This window comes from Mirounga leonina, unplaced genomic scaffold (assembly GCF_011800145.1).
Source record: "Mirounga leonina isolate KUSES-001 unplaced genomic scaffold, KU_Mleo_1.0 Mir_101414, whole genome shotgun sequence".
In the NCBI taxonomy this organism is placed as follows: domain Eukaryota; kingdom Metazoa; phylum Chordata; class Mammalia; order Carnivora; family Phocidae; genus Mirounga; species Mirounga leonina.
The window spans coordinates 714,983-736,919 of NW_023270121.1; the positions used below are offsets into that span (position 1 = coordinate 714,983).

The window sequence follows — 21,937 nt, forward strand, 5'->3', positions numbered from 1 at the left end:
GAAGGTTACACATAAGCTCTGATTCATATTAAATTACCTACTAAAGCAGACTTACATTCTATTAAACACAAATCTATTTCCATTCTAAATCACATACAGGTGCTATGTGATCAGAGGGATGGGAAACACTAGGTAAGGCCTGGTGGGTGGTAACTTCTTCATGACTAGGTAATGGAAATCACCTGTCCAACCTCTAGAGCATTTAAGTCAATGAAAATGTAATCCAGACATCCATGAAAGCCACCAACGTAATTTGAGTAAGCAGGTTCACCACAAGCACTTCTCAGTTTGAAAAAATGGGTAAGGGACATGTTTCACCGTTCCTCTTCCCCATTGACAACAAAATGATACATTCCTGTTGATGGGGTACTATTAAAGTGTCCACAAAACATAACTGGTATGCCAGGATACAGGTCACACGAGACATGTCTAATATGAGCCAAGACTACTGCCATTTGAATGAGAGAAATGTACCTACCTTTTGGATGCCAGCAGAGATGGGTATTAGCAACACCCTTTTAGAAGAGTCCTTTGTAGACTGAAGAACAGAAACCCAGAGGACAGAAGATCTCAGGAGCACTCTCTTCTGTGCAAACAGGTACAAACTAGGTTCTCCAGCAGTTCTTTGTGAAGTGGGTTGGACTCCAGGGCTTCATGGAAAGAAATGTCATGCTGGCTAAGGAGAGTGAATTTGGTCTTTTCTGTAGAAAGTAGCCAGGCCTTCCTGCTGCTTGATTCTCAACACGCCCTCCAGCCCCAAGGCCTGGAGGGCCGGCACCAAGCCGTCTGTAAACACGTTGCGATCATCCTCTTGCAAACAGATGAGGTCAGCTTTGTAGCCCGTGAGTTTCCGCTGGGTAAGGTTCTGGCGGTAGTCCAGCTCCAGGGCATAAGGGGCACAGTACAGGTACAGGACACTCCTCGAAAACTCAGTCTGGGCGTACGCGTCAGCCTGGAGGTCGTAAGAGACCGTGCGGATGACAGAGTCATCCGTCACCTTCTTGGTGTAGAGATGCGGTGGTCAAAAGTGCACGTGCCAGGCCCAGCCTCCACGGGGCACACACTTTCCAACTCCTGGCTTGGCCTGAAGCGCTGCCCATTGCCTGGGGTGCAATGAAGCTTGAGCCCGGAGCCCGATGTCGGCATTGGACGGCATGTGGCCCCCCTCGTTCACACCCGTCTCCGTCCAACTAGGAGAGGGTGAAGAGGGAGACAGTAACGAGGGCCCCCGCCCTCAGGCTCTGCCGCTCCGGGTGTGGCTTCCTTGTGCCAGCGGAATAAGGAGCTGGCGGGATCCCGAAGTTCGAGGCTGATCCTGGGGCACACCGGGAAGCCGGCATAATGTGGCGTGGCAACTGCAGCTCGTGAAGGCGGACGGGTTGCGCTCCACCTTGTACTTGACGTCGCCGATCTGCAGCACCGCGCTGTCCACGTGGAGCACGTCTTCAGCCGCTGCCCGCTCGCGGTAGTACAGCTTCACCACGGGCTCGCAGGCCGCAGCCAGCTCGGACCCAGGCCCCGCACCGGCCACGCTGCCACTTGCATTTGGCCGGTTCTTCCTGCTCTTCTTGGCAGCAGCCGCCTTAGGGTGGCCTTTGAGGGCACTGGTTGCAAGCCGGCTGAGGGCCCGACCCAGCGGCTCGCTTTGGTCGCGCTGCATGTTCTTGTGGCTGCCGTCGGCCAGCGCGAACGACAGGCTTAGCTTGGGCTCCGAGGCCACACAGCGCACTACAGCGAGCTCCACGGAGCCCGCCGCGGTCTCAGTCGCCGCCTCGGCCCGAGTGTGCCGCTCCACGGCCGTGCGGACCCCGCGAAGCGCGGCGCGGGAGCCCGGGAGGGTGCATATGAACGTGGTCCAGCGGCCGCCAGGCGTCAGATCTGAGTAAATTTATATCTATAAAATAAAATAAATTCATAACCAAAAAAATTTCTCACAAAGATTGTACTGGTGAGCTCTAGCATTCGTTTAAAAAAGAAATACTGCCAACATTACACAGTCTTTCAGAAATTGGAGGATACAAAGCACTCTGCAACTCATTTTAAGATACAAGAATAATCTTGACAATAAAACCTGTTATGGATATTATAAGAAAAAATTATAGACCAATATACTCGTGAACCTATATGCAAAAATCCCCATAAAATTACTAGCATATAATATCCATTGATGTATATATAAAGATGAGTACCAAGTGGAGTTTACCCCAGGAACATAAAGTTGGTTTAACATTCAAAAATCAAGTAATACACTCTACTTATTTATAGAGTCAAAGAGAAAAAACATATTATTATTTCAATAGATGTATAAAAATATCTGACAAAAGTCAACACTCATTCATGATTTAAAAAAAGAAAATCAGGGCCCCTCGCTGGCTTAGTCTTTAAGCGTCTGCCTTCAGCTCAGGTCATGATCCCACGGTCCTGGGATCGAGCCCCGCATCAGGCTCCCTGCTCTGGGGGAAGCCTGCTTCTCCCTCTCCCACTCCCCCTACTTGTGTTCCCTCTCTCACTGTCACTCTGTCAAAAAATAAATAATACAATCTTAAAAAAAAAAAAAAGAAAATTAAGTTTCTTCCCCAGCTTTTCAGTCCAGAACTGATATTATACTACAGGCAAGATATTCCTTCCATTGTCAACATTCATGAGGTGACATGTGATGAGGTCTACTTGAGTTTAAATATATTTGCATTAGTACTTATATGCAAAATAGACCCCAAAGTTAAAGACCACATGACTTTAGAAGTGACTCTAAAAAATAAAATGGCCCTTCTTGGGAGACTAGAACAAAACATCCATCCATAGTTCTAAGAAGCCTTATCAGCAAAGTAGCCCCTTATGAATTACACCTCAATAAAAACAAGTTGGTGTGTTTTTTAAATTTTTTTGTTTTGTTTTGTTGTGGGTTTGTTTGTTTGTGGTTTTTTTTTTTTTTGGTGTTTTAATGGCTTAAGATGTCCCCATCTTCTTCTAAGTAATAGGATTCTTGTCCCCAAAGTTTTTTTTTTAATTTTATTTTATTATGTTATGTTAGTCACCATACAATACCCAGAGTTTTAAAGGAACTCTTGATCACTCAACTAGAAACTAACATTCCCCAGCCTCTTTGCAGCCAAGTGTCTTTGTGTCCAGTTTCTTTGCAATGGAATACAAGATGTGGAATGTGCAACTTCTGTACTACTTTTTTTTAAACCAATTTCTTTTTTTCCTATTCTCTTGAATTTATTTCTTCAACATACATTATTTTCTTTTTTTAATTATGTTCCAGTATTTAAAAGAAAATTGTTTGCCTACTACTTTCTCCTTCCTCCTTCCTGTGTCCCTGAACTCTGACAAAGTGTAAGTAAAACACTCTAGGAGATAGCAGAGCAACAAAATAAGCACTTGACCTCATACAGCAGAAAAATCCACCTGTCCAAAAATCCCTATCTCTGGACTATTTTGTATGGGAGAAATATATTTCTCTCTTGTTTGAACCATTGTATTTTGGGGGTCTCTATATTATAGTGGCTTATCCTGTATCCTAAATAAACTTGGGAAGGAAGTGATAGATTTTCCAAGTGGAATGGAAAGGAAGATTTTTCCACACTTTTTTCTGATGTGGAAAAATGAAGTTAAAATAAATTCATGATGTATGTTCTGCACATGTTTCCTAGTTTGTTATTTACTATTTTTGTTCCTGGTGGTTTTATGTATAGAATTTTTTTGTTTTGGGGGTGCTTGGCTGCTCAGTTGGTAGAGCATGTGACTCTTGATCTTGGGGTTGTGGGTGTAAAGATTTACTAAAATATAAGATCTTTTTTAAAAAGATTTTTTGTTTTAATATTTATAATATAAGCATATTCAGAAATAAGGATAGATTATATTCTTTTTATTACATTCTATGTTTACACATGTATATACAGATACATGTATATTAGAGTCCCACTGAGCACACTGTTTCTAATCTACTACTTTTCTATTATTTAAAGTGTAAACCCTGAGAAGTTTTCTTTATCATTAAATACATTTTTATGGCATATTTTTCTTTCTTTTTCTTAACTTTAATTAAGTTATTTATTCATTTATTTATTTTAATTAGGATTTTTATTTTAATTCCACTATAGTTAACATAGTGTTATATTAGTTTCAAGTATACAACATAGTGATTCAACACTTCCATACATCACCTGGTGCTCATCACAACAAGTGCACTCCTTAATCCCCATCACCTATTTCTTTCATCCCCCCCACCCACCTCCCCTCTGGTAACCATCAGTTTGTTCTCTAAATTAAGTCTGTTTCTTGGTTTCTCTCTCTCTTTCTTTTTTCCCTTTGCTCATTTGTTTTGTTTCTTAAATTCCACATATGAGTGAAATCATATGGTATTTGTCTTTCTCTGACTGACTTATTTCACTTAACATAATGCTCTCAGCTCCAGCCATGTTGTTGCAAATGGCAAGATTTCATTCTTTTTTATGGCTGAATAATATTCCATTGTATATGCAGCATATTTTTCTTGTTTTACAGAACTTAATTATACCAATATGCAATAATCTGTTTAAGCCAGCTAATCTATATTTTTTCATTTTTTGCTTATATTTTTGCTTATTTTTTCCATTACTTTGCTTGTATTTGTTTTACTACTATGAATATCTTTATGTGTAAGTCTCTAAACACATGTATGATTTTTTCTGTATAATATAATGTAAAAAATTATTACATCAAAGAGTATGAACATTTCTAAGACTTTTTAATAATTACTGTCAAATAGCCCTCTAGAAAGAATGTACCAAGTTACATACCCACCAATACTGTGAGAATTTTTTTTGTAGGCTTAACAATTTACTATAAGAAGAATGATGTCAGTTTGTTTTGCATTAAGGGAACTTTTTTTTTTTTAAGATTTTATTTATTTATTTGACAGAGAGAGACACAGCGAGAGTGGGAACACAAGCAGGGGAAGTGGGAGAGGGAGAAGCAGGCTTCCTGCGAGCAGGGAGCCCGATGTGGGGCTCCATCCCAGGACCCTGGGATCATGACCCGAGCCGAAGGCAGACGCTTAACCGACTGAGCCACCCAGGCGCCCACTATTTTTTTTTTTTAAAAAGAACATTTGGGTCTCTGCAACATAAAAAAATACTATTATAAACATATGTGCAAATGTTGTTTGGTAAACCAATGCACACATTTTTATTATGGGTATATCTAGAGTGAGATTGCTTGGTCGTAAACTATACATATGTTTACCTTTGTTATACTGTGCCAAAAAGTTTTTCAAAGTGGTAGTGCCAGTTCCTGTTGTACCACATCCTCATAAAATACTTGACACTTTCTGTCTTTATTATTTTAGACATTCCGAGGGGGAAGGGGAGGGTGTTTAGTGGTATGACGTGTTGGTTTTAACTTGTATTTCTCTGCAAACTAATGAAGCTGAACATATTTTCACAATTTTTTTTAGATTTATTTATTTGAGAGAGAATGAGAGAGAGAGAGCATGGGGGGGGAAGGTCAGAGGGAGAAGCAGACCCCCTGCTGAGCAGGAAGACCCAGGTGGGATTCGATTCTCGGACTCACTCCAGGATCATGACCTGAGCCAAAGGCAGTCGCTTAACCGACTGAGCCACCCAGGCGCCTATATTTCCACAAATTTATTAGACATTAGGATGTTCTAGTTTTGAAGTGCTGTTTGGAGGTGTTTGCCCATTTTTTAATTGGATTGTCTTTTTAAAATTTATTTTTAAGAATTCTTTATACATTATAGATATGAGCCATTTGTCAGATATATGTGTTCCTTATATCTTTTCCTAGTTTGTGGCTTGCTTCCTTATTCTCTTAATGGTGTCTTTTGATGAACAGAAGTTTCTGATCTTAATAAAGTGCAATGTACAATCATTTTTATCCTTCATAATTAGTGCTTTTTGTGTCCTCTTTAATAATACTGCCTATTCAAGAGAAACAAAAACAAAAATGAACTATTGGGACTTCATGAAGATAAACACCTTCCACACAACGAAGGAAACAATCAACAAAACTAAAAGGCAGGCTACAGAATGGGAACAGATATTTACAAATCACATATCTGATAAAGAGTTAGTATCCAAAATCCGTAAAGAACTTACCAAGCTCAACATCCAAAAAACAAATAATCCAGTTAAGAAATGGGCAAAAGACATGAATAGATACTTTTCCAGAGAAGACATCCAGATGGCTGACAGACACACGAAAAGATGCTCAACATCACTCTGCATCAGGGAAATACAAATCAAAACCATGATGAGATACCACCTCATACCTGCCAGAATGTCTAAAATTAGCAACACAAGAAACAACAGATGTTAGTGAGGATGCGGAGAGAGGGGAACCCTCTTGCACTGTTAGTCAGAATGCAAACTGGTGCAGCCACTGTGGAAAACAGTATGGAGGTTCCTCAAAAAGTTAAAAATAGAACCACCCTATGACCCAGCATTTGCACTACTAGGTATTTACCCAAAGGATACAAAAATACAGATTCCAAGGGGTACATGCACCCCGATGTTCAAAGCAGCATCATCAACAATAGCCAAACTATGGAAAGAGCCCAAATGTCCATCAACTGATGAATGGATAAAGAACATGTGGTATATGTACAATGGAATATTACTCTTGCCATTCACAAGGAGGGGATGGAGCTAGAATGTATTATGCTAGGCGAAATAAGTCAGAGAAAGACAAATACCATGTGATTTCATTCATATGTGGAATTTAAGAAACAAAACAGATAAACATATGGGAGGGGAAAAAAAGAAAAAAGAGAGAGGGGAAACAAACCATAAGAGACTCAATATAGAGAACAAACTGAGGGGTGATGGAGGGAGGTGGGTATGGGATTGGCTAGATGGGTGATGGGTATTAAGGAGAGCACTTGAGGGGCACCTGGGTGGCTCAGTGAGTTAAGCGTCCGGCTTTAGCTCAGGTCATGATCTCAGGCTCTCTGCTCAGTGGGGAGTCTGCTTCTCCCTCTCCCTCTGCCCCTCCACCCCCACTTGTGCTTTCTCTCTCTAATAAATAAATAAAATCTTTTTTTAAAAAGAGGGCATGTTGTATGTAACTGATGAGTCACTGAATTCTACTCCTGAAACTAAAATTGCACTGTATGGTAACTAGAATTTAAATTAAAAATTGAAAAAGAGAAGAATACTGCCTACTCCAAAGTCATGAAGATGATTTTCTGTGTATTTCTGTCATTCATGTAGAATGACATTTTAATCTTTCCCATTTATTTATTTATATTTTTAAAGATTTTATTTATTTATCTGAGACAGAGAGAATGAGAGAGACAGAGAGCACATAAGAGGGGGGAGGGTCAGAGGGAGAAGCAGACCCCCCGCTGAGCAGGGAGCCCGATGCGGGACTCCATCCAGGGACTCCAGGATCATGACCTGAGCCTAAGGCAGTCGCTTAACCAACTGAGCCACCCAGGCGCCCTAATCTTTCCCATTTAGATCTGCAATTCATTGGGAGTTTATTTTGTGTGTTATTTAGGGTAGAGTCGACATACATTTTTTTCACATATGGATATCCAACTGATCTGTTACCACTTTTTAGGGAAAAAATCCTTTCCCCATTTCAGTGCAGTGTCTAAATCGAGAGTATGTGTAGGTATGTTTCACAGGTCTGCGCATGTATGCGTGTGTACACAAATATGTTAATCTTTGAGACAATATCACACTATTTATTAATAATTTATGCACTATAGCATTGTGTTAAGTTTGGTATCTACTGGTGGAAGTTTTGGTGCTCCCTTCTTCAAGGTTCTCTCGGCTACATTTGGTTTTTTGCATTTTCATATACATAGTTGGAATCTGCTTGTCAACAAAAAATAACTGGCTGAGATTTTTATATGGATTGCATTGAATTTATAGATCAATTTGGGAATAATGGACAACTTTAAAATATTGAGTCTTTCAATCCTCTACACTTATTTAGGTCTTCTTTAATGTTTCTCAAAATTATTTTATAAATTTTGGTGTAGAGGTCTTGCAAGTATTTAGATTTATTTATAGATATTTGATTTTTAATTAACTTTATTGGGATATAATTTACATACAATAAGATGCATACATTTTAACTATACAGTTCAGTGATTTCAACAAATGTATTCGCCATTGGAGTCACTATCCCATCAAGACACAGAACATTTCCCTCAGCTGAGAAAGTTCTGTTATTTCCCCTTTTACACACAGAGAAAAATTCCAACCTTCAAGCCAGGCAAACACTGATTTCATCCAATTTGTATCAATATAAATTAGTTTTGCCTCTTCCAAAATTTTATATAAATGGAATCAAACAGAATGCACTCTCTTGTGTCCGATATCTTTCCCGGAGTATATTTTTTGAAATTTATCTATGTTATTGCTTTTACCAGTAGTTTGTTTCTTTTTATGCCTTTGTAGTACCCTAACATATGAATACATCACAATTTGTTTATACATTTACTTGTTGATGGACATTTGGACTGTATCCACTTTGAGGCTATCCTAGATGAAATTGCCATGAACATTCCTTTTTTTAAAAAGATTTTATTTATTTGTCAGGGAGAGAGCACAAGCTGGGGGAGTGGCAGACAGAGGGAGAAGCAGGCTCCCCGCTGAGCAAAGAGCCAGATGCAGGACTCCATCCCAGGACCCTGGGATCATGACCTGAGCCGAAGGCAGACGCTTAACTGACTGAGCCACCCAGGCATCCCCCTACACAAATCTTATTGAGGAAATATGGTTTGAATTTTGTTTGGGAAAATTCCTGGGAGTGGAATTTTTTGGATATGTGGTAAGTGTGAGTTTAACTTTTCAAGAAACTATCAAGAAGCCTTTCAAAGTGGTTGAACTTCTCACCAGCAATGAATGAGGAATGAGATTTCCAGTTGTTCCATACCTTCAAAAATGCTTGGGATTGTCAGACTTTTTAATTTTAGCAATTCTGATGGCCATGTTGTGGTATTTCATTGTTTTTGTTTGTTTGCTTTACGTTTTCCTGATGATTGATGACATTGAGCATCTTTCCATGAGCTCTTTGGTGATTTGTATATGTACTTTAGTGAAATGCTTGTTCAAAACTGTTGATCGTTTTTCATTGCACTGTTTGCCTTATTTTGAATTTTAGGAAGCCTTTATATATCTTCTGGATACAAACTTATTGAAAATATTTTTTCTCAGCTTCCCACCTCATTTTCTTAACCATATCTTTCACAGAGCAGAAGTTATTAATTTTAAATTCATTGTCTATGTATACTCCATTACTACACTACCTTTATTACTGCATCTTCAGTCTGGAAATCAGGTAATATAATTGTCCACATTTGTGGGGTTTTTTTCAAAATTATTGTCTATACAAGTCTTTCTCATTTCCATATAAATTTGGGGGTAATTTTGTCAAGTTATTCAAAGATGCCTGCTAAAATTTTGATTTTGACTGCTCTAAATTTATAGATTAATTCGGAGATAATTGATAACAGTACTGTATTTTCTGATCCAGGACCTTGGTCTTTCTTACATTTATCTTTATTATATCTTTACATCTATATTTATCTATCTATCTAAAATACACACAATTTCAATTTCCAATTGTTCATCACTAGCATACAGGAATACAATTTTTTTTTAATATCCATCTATAGCTGCAACCTCACTGAATTAAAGAACTAGTTCTATAGTAGGCTTATTGTAGGTCCCTTAGGATTCTCTAAATACATGATATGATTTGCAAATAAAGACTTACATATTGGTTTTTGAACCAGAAACTTGTGAAGGAATTTTCATTGCTGCTGTCGTTTTAGTTCTGAAAATTCATCAAGACTCTGCTGCAGTACTGACTCATTGGCACCTCATGGAAGGGCCTCATGTATCTAGGGGCCCCTAACAAGAGGGGCCATCAGCTGCCTTGTCTTTTTCCAAGTTCTAAAAAAAGAAGCTGCCTGTAGAGTCTATATTTATATAATGATTTAGCAGAAGAGACAGGTGGTTGGGTTTTCCCCCCAACTTTAATTCTAATTTTCAAATTAAAATAATAACTTTTTTTTTCTTTTAAAAAAGTATATTGGAACGCCTGGGTGATTCAGTTGGTTAAGTGTCTGCCTTCGGCTCTGGTCATAATCGGGGGTCCTGGGATCAAGTCCCCCATCCGGCTCCTTGCAGAGCGGAGAGCCTGCTTCTCCCTCTGCCTGCTCTGCCTGCTTATGCTCTCTCTCTCTCTGACAAATAATAAAAAAAATACATAAAATCTTTAAAAAAAAGTATATTAATTTTGGGGGGCTTAACATAAAAGGAACAAAACAGATATTAAGAATTTTTTTTAAATCCACTCTCCTGGACTCTTCCTGACACATCTTTTCTACGCATTTTAGTGGAGGGAAAATGGAGAACACTGGTAGCCGAAAGGACAGTAAGTGGAAGAAGGCATATCCTTGGAGCAGAGGAAGAGGCAAGGCCCCAGAGAAGAACGGAACGGCCAACAGGTCCCTGAGAAGATACTGCCCTTCCCCAGCCGCAGAGAAAGGCCCAGGAATACACAAAGAAGGGAGAGCCACGGAGCCCAGGCTGGTGCTGTTAAAGACGCCGCAGCAGAAGGGAGCTGTGCTGGCCAGCCGGCTGTGCGCCCCCGCGCGGGCTGAAGCCGGCACGGGATGGGGGCGGTGCCGCTCGCCGTGACGAAGGCCTCACGTGACCCGCCAACGCGGACTCGCGCCCTCGCTCCAGCGTCAGAGCCGGCCTTCGCTCGCTTGCTTCTCGGTGCCTGCTCCCGGTGGACCTGAGGGCGTGCGGGCCAGAGGCAGCCGCAAAGAGTCGGAGGCGGACGGGAAGCAGGTAGGGGGCCGGGAGGAGGGGAGCGTTCCCTGGGCTTGGTGTGGGAGAGCCCACGCGGCCCGCGGAGCCTTGCTGGGGGACCGGCTGCCCCGCGGCGAAGCGGCGCAAGGACCGCAGCCCTCACGCCCCACCGCAGCCCGCGTTTGGCCGCAGAAAATGCTAGGCGGAGGGCTGGACCGCGGCGAGGCGATGACCCTTCGGAAACACCTGCCTCTTGCGCCCCCCGCCCCGCCCCCGTCCTTCTCGGTGTAGAAAATGGTGGTCAGCACGGGGGATGGGGCGGCTGGGTGTGGGGGAGAGGCGGCCGAGGGGGGTCCGGGAGGGGCTGGGTAGCGTCGGGTCGGCGGGGAGCGCTCGGCTGCAGCAGCCCCCGCTGCCCTCACCCCGGCCCTCTGCAGGTGTGCAGGTCTAAGTGTCGCGGCGGCGCACTCTTCGGCGAGAATCGGGAGGAGGAGGAGACTGCAAGGATAGGCCCAGGTCGGTGCGGGGGACAGTGGGGGCCGAAGGGAACGTATGGAAAGCCCTGAGACCCCAAATTCCCTCCCGCCACCCACCCCCACCCGCCAGCCCGTCCTCCATCTTGGTGCCTGCAGAGGCCTGGGCAGGGATAGGCAGGGAAAATGGTGGGCTTTGGGCGAGGGGGGGGAGGGGTGAGGAGCGACGGGGAGGTGGGGTAGGGCTCGGACCGGGGGCCCCCTAGAGGGCGTAGGGAGTCTCTCAGGTGGGAAAATGAAATTTTAAAAAGCCTGGGAGATCCAGGGCTCTGAGTCTTGGAATGTGCGTAGTAGGGCCTCTGTCCTCGGTGCTGATCAGTCCACTAAGAAAATAATTTCTTCTCTCTCGTCTTTTGTCTCTTAGGAGCAATGGCGTCCAAAGAGGAACAAGCAGTAAAAAATCTCAACGTGGAGAATGCCAAACAGGAAAATGAAAAAAAGGATAAAAAGGAGCAAGTTGCTAATAAAGGAGAGCCCTTGGCCCTCCCTTTGGAAGCTGGTGAATATTGTGTGCCTAGAGTAAATCGTAGGCGGTTCCGTGTTAGGCAGCCCATCCTGCAGTATAGGTGGGACATGATTCAGAGGCTTGGAGAACCACAGGCAAGGATGAGAGAGGAGAATATGGAAAGGATTGGGGACGAGATGAGACAGCTGATGGAAAAGCTGAGGGAAAAGCAATTCAGTCATAGTCTGCGGGCAGTTAGCACTGACCCTCCTCACCATGACCATCATGATGAGTTTTGCCTTATGCCTTGAATCTTGATGTTTTCCCTGAAGTTAATAGGAAGACACACCTGCTTCCTAAACTTAATGTTCTCAACGTATATTTGTTGTAAACCTTTTGGTGTTACATGTCTCCTGTGGGTCTCCTATGACCAGCTTCTAATTGAATGTTGTATTTTGACCCAAAATGTAAGATTCTGTCAGCAGGGGAGTTTTACCCTATTGCATGGCAAGATGTTCATTATATATTGTGACGTTAATAAAGCAGTTTAAAAGACATTGTCTGTATTCTCTTTTACTTCATATCTTCTATATTTTATATATGAACACATACTCTAAGTATATAAAGTAAAAAGTTAAAAGTGTTTCTCTCTTTATGGTATAATTATGAATAATCTTTATTTTTTTATCTGTATTTTTTCACTTTGGAACTAAATACCTATTACCTAGTGAAAGGGCTTGGCCACCTGATAAAAGCAATGTGAGCACTTACCTAAACAGTTGTGACACAATCTCAGTTTTAGCTTACCTCTGGATCTCCTGTTTAGAAATATAAACCAAATAATGATAAGAGACACATCTCTAAGAATCATACTTATAAAAAAAATCATACTTCTCAGCAAGATGATGATAACTCCAAAGGCTGTCTTGTGTACTTGAAGCAGTAAGTTTGTAAGTTATCTCCCAAGTTCTTGTTCCCACTGGAATGTGCATGACCCAACACTTTATTCCCTTTAGCTATTTGGGGAAGTTTCCAAAGCCAGGTCTTTATGTGGACTAAGGGGTAGGTACTTCCATTCCTCTGCTACTGTGCCCCATTTCCATCTTCTCCCCTGGGTATTGATGTTCAGGAATCCTCAAGAGAGTCCCACTGATTTTTATCTAGAACACTCAATAAATTGAATCCTCACTCTTATGTGAAAGTGTGAATAAGTCCCTGCTCCCTTTTTAGCTTCATGAAAAGAACTTACCTGTCTAGTTCTCTCCTTAGAAGTGTAGTTCTTCTCTAAGAAACCTTAGTTCATTAGACTGTATTAAAGATGTATAATGGGACACAGCTCACTTTCAATCTGAGGCAGTCCTTCCTTATCCCAGCTCTCTGAAACCTGTGAATGCAAAGAACTAACTTACATTGAATTGGATGCCAGGAGATTATGTCCATGAATTCAGTGGATACGCAAATGTGGGTAATTATGAGAAGTCCATTGGAGGACTATTGGGTTTAAGTGTCCCAATAGAACTTGAGAAATGAAATTGCCTTGGAGTGTGCTATGTAGGTAAAATACGTACTATGTATGAAGACAGTCTTGTATGGAAATAAACTTAGGATTCTCGGGTCCCTGGGTGGCTCAGTTGGTTAAGCGACTGCCTTCTGCTCAGGTCATGATCCCGAAGTCCCAGGACCAAGTCCCGCATCAGGCTCCCAGGGAGCCTGCTTCTCCCTCTGACCCTTATCCCCTCTCCTGCTCTCTCACTCTCTCTCACATAAATAAAATCTTAAAAAAAAAAAGTTAGGGTTCTAAAACAAGTTGGCAAACCACAGTCCATGAGCCAGAATTGGCCTATTGCTTATTTTTGTGGCCAATGAGCTAGGATTAAATTTCACATTTTTAAATGATTGAAAAAAATCTATTTTTTGACATGTAAAAATTATATGAAATCCAGTTTTTGGTGTCCATAAATAAGGTTTTATTGGAATACAGCCATATGTAGGAATTTACATACTGTCTGTGGCTGATTTTGCAGTAGAGTAACAGAGTTGAGTAGTTGTGAAAGGAACAGTGTGGCCTGCCTGCAGAGCCTACATATTTATTATCTGGCCCTAACAGAAAAAGTTTGCCAACCCCCGCTCTGGAATATAACATCACAATAGCAGTTATGAAACCAAAGGGAAAAACAGATAGGCAGGTGAAAACATGTAACACAGCGAACCCCAGGCATCATGAATCAGATGCCCAAGCAATTCCAAAACTCTTCTTCCTCCAGGTCTTTGAGACACAAGGCACCTTCATGCAGGATAGAGGTTTATAAAGATAGAGGCTAGAGTTGAAGGGGCAGGAAGACTGATGAACAGAGAAGCTTATGCCCTACCATACTTCCTACACTTGATTGTCAATATTAGCATCAGCTTTCTTGGAAAACAAGCATTCTGGCTTCACTGGCCTAACAATATTCAGCAGTTCCTTGAAGAAAAACTAGAAACTCACATGTGAACTCATGGCATATTGTAATAGAAGTTTAGGTATGCATATGCCCAGAAAAATGTACATCTTTTCCATGTAAGGCAGATCCAAGTTGCCTTGTTAACCTCAGAGAAGGATCAGTTTAGGATCCTAGTCTCTGGAGAGAGAGAGAGAGAGAGAGAGAGGGAGAGAGAGACTGCTGTTAACCAGCTTCCCTTGGTTCTTAATAGTGTTTGGATCTGAAGGGGCATCTGAAGGAGTAGTATGTTAATGGTCAGGCTCCATATAAAATATTCAGGCAACAATCAGCAGAAAGTGAGCAAAAGCCAGTAAGGGAACAGGGCATGAGGTTCCTTCGAGGGGAATAGCCATAGCTAAGTTTCTTACTGCATTTGCCTATTTATATCATTTCTGTATGTTATATAGTGAGCCTCCTTTTCTCCCTCAGAGTGGCCATTCTCCACGAAAGGATGAGCAAATTCTTCCCACAAATGCCTACAAATTTTAGCAAAGATTAGGGATTGTGCCTTGGTTCTCAAAAAAAAAGGATGTGTAAGAAAGAGGTTTGAAATGTAGACACACGTTGGGCCATTGGAGTTTTAGCACATAATGTACATCTAGTAGATATTTGGTGAATGAAAAACTCAACAAAATAAATATGGATTTACTGGTATTCAGCAAATGATAAACAAGTATGCACATCTTTGAATCCTTATGTATTTCTAACAAAATTAAGATAATGATGCAGATAATTATTTCATGACTTTTGAATAAAAATATTTTTTTTCCTTAAAAAAAAAAAAATCAAGTCAATTGAAGGAAATTCAGAAAATGAATTTAAGGGCCACCTAGTGACCAAAGAAAGCAGTGCAATTTGAACTTTCTAGTCAGAGGCAGAGCAGGGAGAATACACAGACACTGGACTCTTCCAGGAAGTCCAGATAGCAAAAGAAACTTTGGTTAGAGGTGAAATAAAACTTTCATGATTAACTATCATTTAAAACACCAAGAAACAGGGCTCCTGGGTGGCTCAGTCAGTTAAGCGTCTGCCTTTGGCTCAGGCCAGGATCCTGGAGTCCAGGGATTGAGACCTGTGTCGCATTGGGCTCCCCGCTCAGTGGGGAGCCTGCTTTTCCCTCTGCCCCTCACCTTGCTTGTTCTCTCTCTCTCGCAAATAGATAAATAAAATCTTTAAAAATAAATAAATAAAACACCAAGCTACATTTATGCTTCAAATGAAAATAGAATAACAGCGTCTTGATTTATCTTCCTAACTGAAACAACTAAAACCTGGACAAAATACATGAAACAACAGTTTTCAGTTATTTAACATCAGACAGTTGGGGGGAAAGTTCCTTGAGAAAGTAGAAACAAATAATATGAGCATTCTGATTGCCCCCAGCTTACTGTGTATTGTAGGATTTATAACATATGGAGAAGTAAAATGTATGTCAATAATAGCACAAAGACCAGGAGAGGGGGAATGGAAGTACAGCATTTTGAAGTTCTTATTCTACACATTAATATCATTTGAAGGTAGATTCTGAAATGTTAAAAATGTATATTATAAACCCTAAAACAATCATGAGAAAAGTTGTAGCTGATGAGCCAACATATGAGATAAAATGGAATCTTCAAAATAGTCAATCAAAAATGTTAGAGGAAGGGACGCCTGGGTGGCTCAGTTGGTTAAGTGTCTGCCTTTGTCTCAGGTCATGATCTCAGGGTCCTGGGATCGAGTCCCGCATTGGGCTCCTTGCTCAGCAGAGGGCCTGCTTCTCCCTCTGCCTGCCACATCCCCAGCTTGTGCTATCTCTCTCTCTCTGAAAAATAAATAAAATCTTTAAAAAATGTTAGAGGAAAAAGAACAACGAGCAGATGGGACAAATGGAAACAAATAGCAAGATGGTTGATTTAAACCCAAACATATCAATATCAATAATCACATTAATGTAAATGGTCTAAATACCTCAATTATAAAGCAGAGACTGTCAGATTGTGTAGAAAAGGAAGGCAAATATATGCTGCCTATAAGCACCTAATTTTAAATTTAAAGATACAAATTTATTACAAGTAAAGGAATGGAAAAAGATGAATAATCTTAACATCAATCAAAGCTTGAGTGGTTATATTGATATCAGATACAATAAATCTCAGAGCAAAGAATAATACCAGGGTTATTACAGTTATTACATAATTTTAAGTGGTAAGTTTGTCAAGAGGACATGACAATCCTAAACATTCACATAGTACAGTACTCTAAAATATATGAAGCAAAAACTGATAGAACTGCAAGGAGAAACAGACAAATCCACAATTGTAGTCAGAGATTTCAAAACCTTCTCTAAAAAATTGATAGAACAAGTAGACAATCAGCAAGTACACATACGACTTGAAGAACACTACGAACCAAATTATCTAGTTGACTACGGTAGAACTTGCCAACAACAACAGAGAATGTGCATTTGTTTCATTTGCACATGGAACATTTACCAAGATAGTCCATTATCAGGGCCATAAAAAAAGTCTCAATAACATTAACAGGATTCAAATCATAAAATGTATTTTTTCTGAGCACAATGGAATTAAATGAGAAAAGAATCACAGAAAAATATCTGGAAAATCCCAAATATTAAATTAACATCAAACAACACATGTCTAAATAACCTAAAGAAGAAATGGAAGAGGAAATTATAAGGCACTTTGAACAGAATGAAAATGAAAACTAAACATATGATAATTTGTGAGATGTGACAAAATGACCACTCAGGCAGAAATTTATAGCACTGAACATATATATTAGAATAGAAGAAAGCTCTATAGCTATTAAATAAATAGAAATTTTTAAAAAGATTGTATTTATTTATTTGTGAGAGAGAGAGAGAGCAAGCACGAGCAGTAGGGAGGGGCAGAGGGAGAGGGAAAAGCAGACTCCCTGCTGAGCAGGGACCTGGAAGTGGGACTCCATCCCAGGACCCTGGGATCATGACCTGAGCTGAGGGCAGACGCTTAACTGACTAAGCCACCCAGGCACCCAATAAATAGAAATTTTTAAAAGTTTTTTGAAGTATATTTAATATCCAATGTTGTACTAGGTTCAGGTGTACAACATGACAGATTTGACAATTCTATACATTAAGCTATGCTTACCATGAAAATAAATGGAAATTTTATTTAATACACCTCTTCCAAAGAAAACTCTGAGTCAAGATAGCTTAACTAATAATTCTACCAAACATTTAAAAATTACATAATACCAATTCTACGCAAAATCCTTCAGAAAACTGAAGAGGAAGGAATAGCTCCCAACTCACCCTATGAGGTTAGAATTACCCAGATAACTAACCAGACAGTTATATTACAAAGAAAAATAACCACAGGGGCACCTGGGTGGCTCAGTTGGTTAAGCAGCTGCCTTCAGCTCAGGTCATGATCCCAGGGTCCTGGGATCGGGTCCTGGGATCGAGCCCTGCATCGGGCTCCCTGCTCAGTGGAGAGCCTGCTTCTCCCTCTCCCTCTGCCTGCCACTCTGCCTACTTGTGCTGTCTCTCTGTCAAATAAATAAATAAATAATATCTTAAAAAAAAAAGAAAAAGAACCACAAACTAATCTCCTTCATGAACATATATGCAAAAACTCTTAATAAAACTTCAGTAAAATAGAATCCAATTACATATACAAGATACAATATACCATGACCAGGTAAGTTTTATCCCAAGGATTCAAGGTAGTGTTAATATTTGAAAATCATTGTAATTCACCACATTAACATAAAAGAAAAAATATAGGATCTTCTCAGTGGCTAATGAAAAAACATAAGCTAAAATTAAAATATATATATATTACTGATTAAAATACTCAGCAACCACATATAGAAGAGACGTTCCTCCACCTGATAAGATACATCTACAAAAAAACATACATAATGATGTGTACCTAAAGACCAAATCCTTCCCCCTAAGATGAAAAACAAAGCAAAATAGACATGTTCACAAATTAGATTCAACATTGTATTAGAAGTTCTAACCAGCACAATAAGAGAAATAAATAAAACTCATACAGATTGCAAAGGAAGAAATAGAAAATATTCATAGAAAACAATTATCTATGTAGAAATTTTTTATAACATACAAAAAGCACTAGAGCTATGGAGCGCCTGGCTGGCTCAGTTGGTGGAGCGTGCATATCTTGATCTTGGGGTTGTGAGTTCAAGTCCCACTACGGGTATAGAGATTACTTAAAAATAAAATCTTAAAAAAAAAAGCCACCAGAGCTAATAAATGAGTTCAGAAAAGCTGTAGGATACAAGGCTGAAATACAAATTTAGTTGTATTTCTAATTTTCTGAGACTTCTGTAACAAATTACCATACACTTGGTGGCTTAAAAAAACCCGAGAAATGTATTGTCTTATAGTTTAGCAGGCCAGAAGTCCAAATCAAGGTATCAGCAGTGCTATGTTCTCTCTGAAGTCTCTAGAAAGGAATCCTTCCTTACTTCTTCCAGCTTCTAGTGGCCCCAGGCATTCCTTGACTTGTGACAGCATAACTCCAATTTTTGCTTCTCTTCTGTGTGTCTACGTGTTCTTTGTCCCTTCTAAGGATACATTCATTGGATTTAGGGCCTACCCTAAGCCAATATGATCTCTCTCAATTCTTTTTTTAAAAAATATTTTATTTTTAAATAATCTCCACACCAAACATGGGGCTCGAACTCACAATCCTGAAATCAAGAGTTGCATGCTCTACTGACTGAGCCAGCCAGGCACCTCTCATCTCAATTCTTAATTAATTACATCTACAAAGACCCTATTTACAAATAAGGTCACATTCTCAAGTGCTGGGTGGACATGAAATTTGGGGGAAATTATTCAGTCCTCTACAAGCAATGAACAGCCAGATTAAAATCTAAAACAATATCATTTACAATAGCATCAGAAATATGAAATACTTAGGGATAGATTTGACAAAAGATATTCAAGACCTGCACATTGAAAACTATAAAACATTGATGACATACATTAAATCCACCAAACTCAGAAAAAGCGATCAGATTTGTGGTTATCAGAGGTGGGGGGTGGAGGGAGGAGGAATGGGAGAAAAGTGGTCAAAAGGTACAAACTTCCAGTTATAAAATAAGTAAGTCATGGGGATGTAATGTAAAGCATGATGACTATAGTTAACACTGCTGTACGATTTATAGGAAAGTTGTTAAGAGAGTAGATACTAAGAGTTCTCATCACAAGGAGAAATTCTTTTCTTTTTATTGTATCTATATGAGATGATGAATGTTAACTAAACTTACTGTGGTAATCATTTTACAATATATGTAAATAAGACCATCATGCCATATATCTTAAACGTATACAGTGATGTATGTCAATTATTTCTTGATAAAACTGGGGGGGTGAATGGAAACAATCCAAGTGTCCATTGACAGATGAATAAACAAAATATAGTATATATATAAAATGGAACATTATTCAGTCTTAAAAAGGAATGAATTTCTGACACATGCTACAATACAGATGAACTTTGAAGACATTATGCTAAGTGAAATAAGCCAGACAGAAAATGATTCATGATTTCATTTATGCAAAATATCTAGAGTAGTCAAACTCTTAGGGATGGAAAGCAGAATGGTGTTTGCCAGGGGGTGCAGGGAGTGGGGCAAGGGGAGTTAGTTTAATGGGTACAAAATTTCAGTTTGGGAAGATGGAGGAAGCTCTGGAGATGGATGGTGGTGATGGTTGCACCACATGTGAGTGTACTTAATGCCACTGACATGTATACTAAAATATGGTTAAGAGGGAAAATTTTATGTTATAACTTACTGTAATTTTTAAAAATTTGCAAATCGGGGCACCTGGGCGGCTCAGTTGTTAAAGGTCTGCCTTCGGCTCAGGTCATGATCCCGGGGTCCTGGGATCGAGCCCCACATAGGGTTCCCTGCTCCGTGGGAAGCCTGCTTCTCCCTCTCCCACTCCCCCTGCTTGTGTTCCCTCTCTCACTGTGTCTCTCTCTGTCAAATAAATAAATAAAATCTTTAAAAAAAATAAAAAAATAAAAATTTGCAAGTCAATCTCCCAGGCCCATCATTACTTTCAAAGTCTATGAACACCTCAGCCTCCTTATATACCAGAACCATGAAAACATGACTCACATCAACCCAAGGAGGTATCTACTTGGAAAGGATACCCCAATCCTACATCCTAGATGACATCACCTCAACCCAGAAGCTTGCTACTAGAAATGATGTTGCTTCAGATGACATTGTCTCAGTCCAACATCTCACCATTGGAGATGACTTTGCTCTATACACAGAAGACTTCACCCCAGACACTGAGACTATCATCTCAACAATGCCTAAATGCTGTCTTTCTGAAGATAATGACAAATTGAACACAATATATTGATTGCTTTTCTTCCTTTGATATTAGGGATTCTATTACATTTCTTGAGTTCATTGTTTACTTAGCCCATGAACCTGGTACATGTTTTGCTCTCTGCCAAAAGGTATACTATATAGCTCTGCACTCCCATGTCTAAAGAAAAATCTTCTAGAGATTATTACTATTAATGCCATTCTAAAAATTAATGGAGATCATTGCTTCCTCAGGAGGCAACTACCTCCTAGACCACCCCTCAACTAACTTGGTTATGGCTGGCCTATAAGGACTTCTTATACTTCTACTTGTTTTCCTCCTTTTACTCTCATAATAAAATGTCTTCTATGCTGTTTAGGCAACTTATGCCCTACTCTATGTAAGTCTTTTCTACTATCTGAGCCACTCAAATATCCCATCTTTTTTGCAAAGATACCCTCTTGAGTCAATTTTGAGGCCCTGACTAGAGACCGGTTAGCTGCACTTCTTGAGCGGTTGATGAAGTACACACTCCAACCACTTCCCATATCATGCATTCACACTCTGGGACACTATGCACCAGCCCTTTTTGCCCAGGGACCAGGGAGCAGACAACAAAGGACAGCCTCTATGCCCTGGAGCCTGAGAAATTATTCAAATTAGCCAATCCTCAGAGATTCAGAAAAAATCTAGCTAACCTCACCCCACTTGTAAAACATAAGCTGCCCCTAGAGATCCAACTTTGTGGTATCCAGGCATAACCTGTGTGGCTCTGCCTGGCAACCTTCTCTCTTTCAGAGCTCTAAGTAACAAAGAGTTCTGACTTCTATCTATTTTTATGACAGTGTGTTGTGTTCTGCCATCAAAAGAACCTTTAAGGGGCGCCTGGGTGGTTCAGTCGTTAAGCGTCTGCCTTCGGCTCAAGTCATGATCCCGGGGTCATGGGATCGAGCCCGCATCGGGCTTCTTGCTCTGCGGGAAGCCTGCTTCTCCCTCTCCTGCTCCCCCTGTTTGTGTTCCCTCTCTGGCTGTCTCTCTTTCTGTCAAATAAAATCTTAAAAAAAAAAAAAGAACCTTTAAATCTTATAAAGCCATTTACAAAAGGAAACTCACGCCATATATGAAAATTAACTTAAAATGATCAAAGGCCTAAATATTTGAGTCAAAACTTTAAAACTCTTAGAAGAAAACAAAGGGATAAATCTTCATGTCCTTGGATTTGGTGTCATAATGATATGACTTCATAAGAATTAAAAACTTCTGTGAATAAAAACATGCTATCAAGAAAGTAAAAAGGCAATCCGTAGAATGGAAGAAAATATTTGCAAATTATATATCTGGAAAGGGTTTGTATCCAG

At 40.2% G+C, this 21,937-nt stretch overlaps 1 protein-coding gene and 1 pseudogene across 1 annotated transcript; one reads left to right on the top strand and one right to left on the bottom strand.

Annotated features, from left to right (window-relative positions):
- Positions 1-73: 73 nt before the first annotated feature.
- On the bottom strand, positions 74-9,012 carry LOC118018506 (annotated as a pseudogene).
- A 1,666-nt stretch (positions 9,013-10,678) lies between these two features.
- Positions 10,679-12,313, top strand: LOC118017327 (protein BEX1). Its single transcript, XM_035015172.1, has 3 exons — positions 10,679-10,817; positions 11,216-11,294; positions 11,676-12,313. Exon 3 carries the CDS (start codon positions 11,681-11,683, stop codon positions 12,065-12,067), a length of 387 nt encoding a protein of 128 aa, XP_034871063.1. The 5' UTR covers positions 10,679-10,817; positions 11,216-11,294; positions 11,676-11,680; the 3' UTR covers positions 12,068-12,313.
- The last annotated feature ends 9,624 nt before the right edge of the window (positions 12,314-21,937 follow it).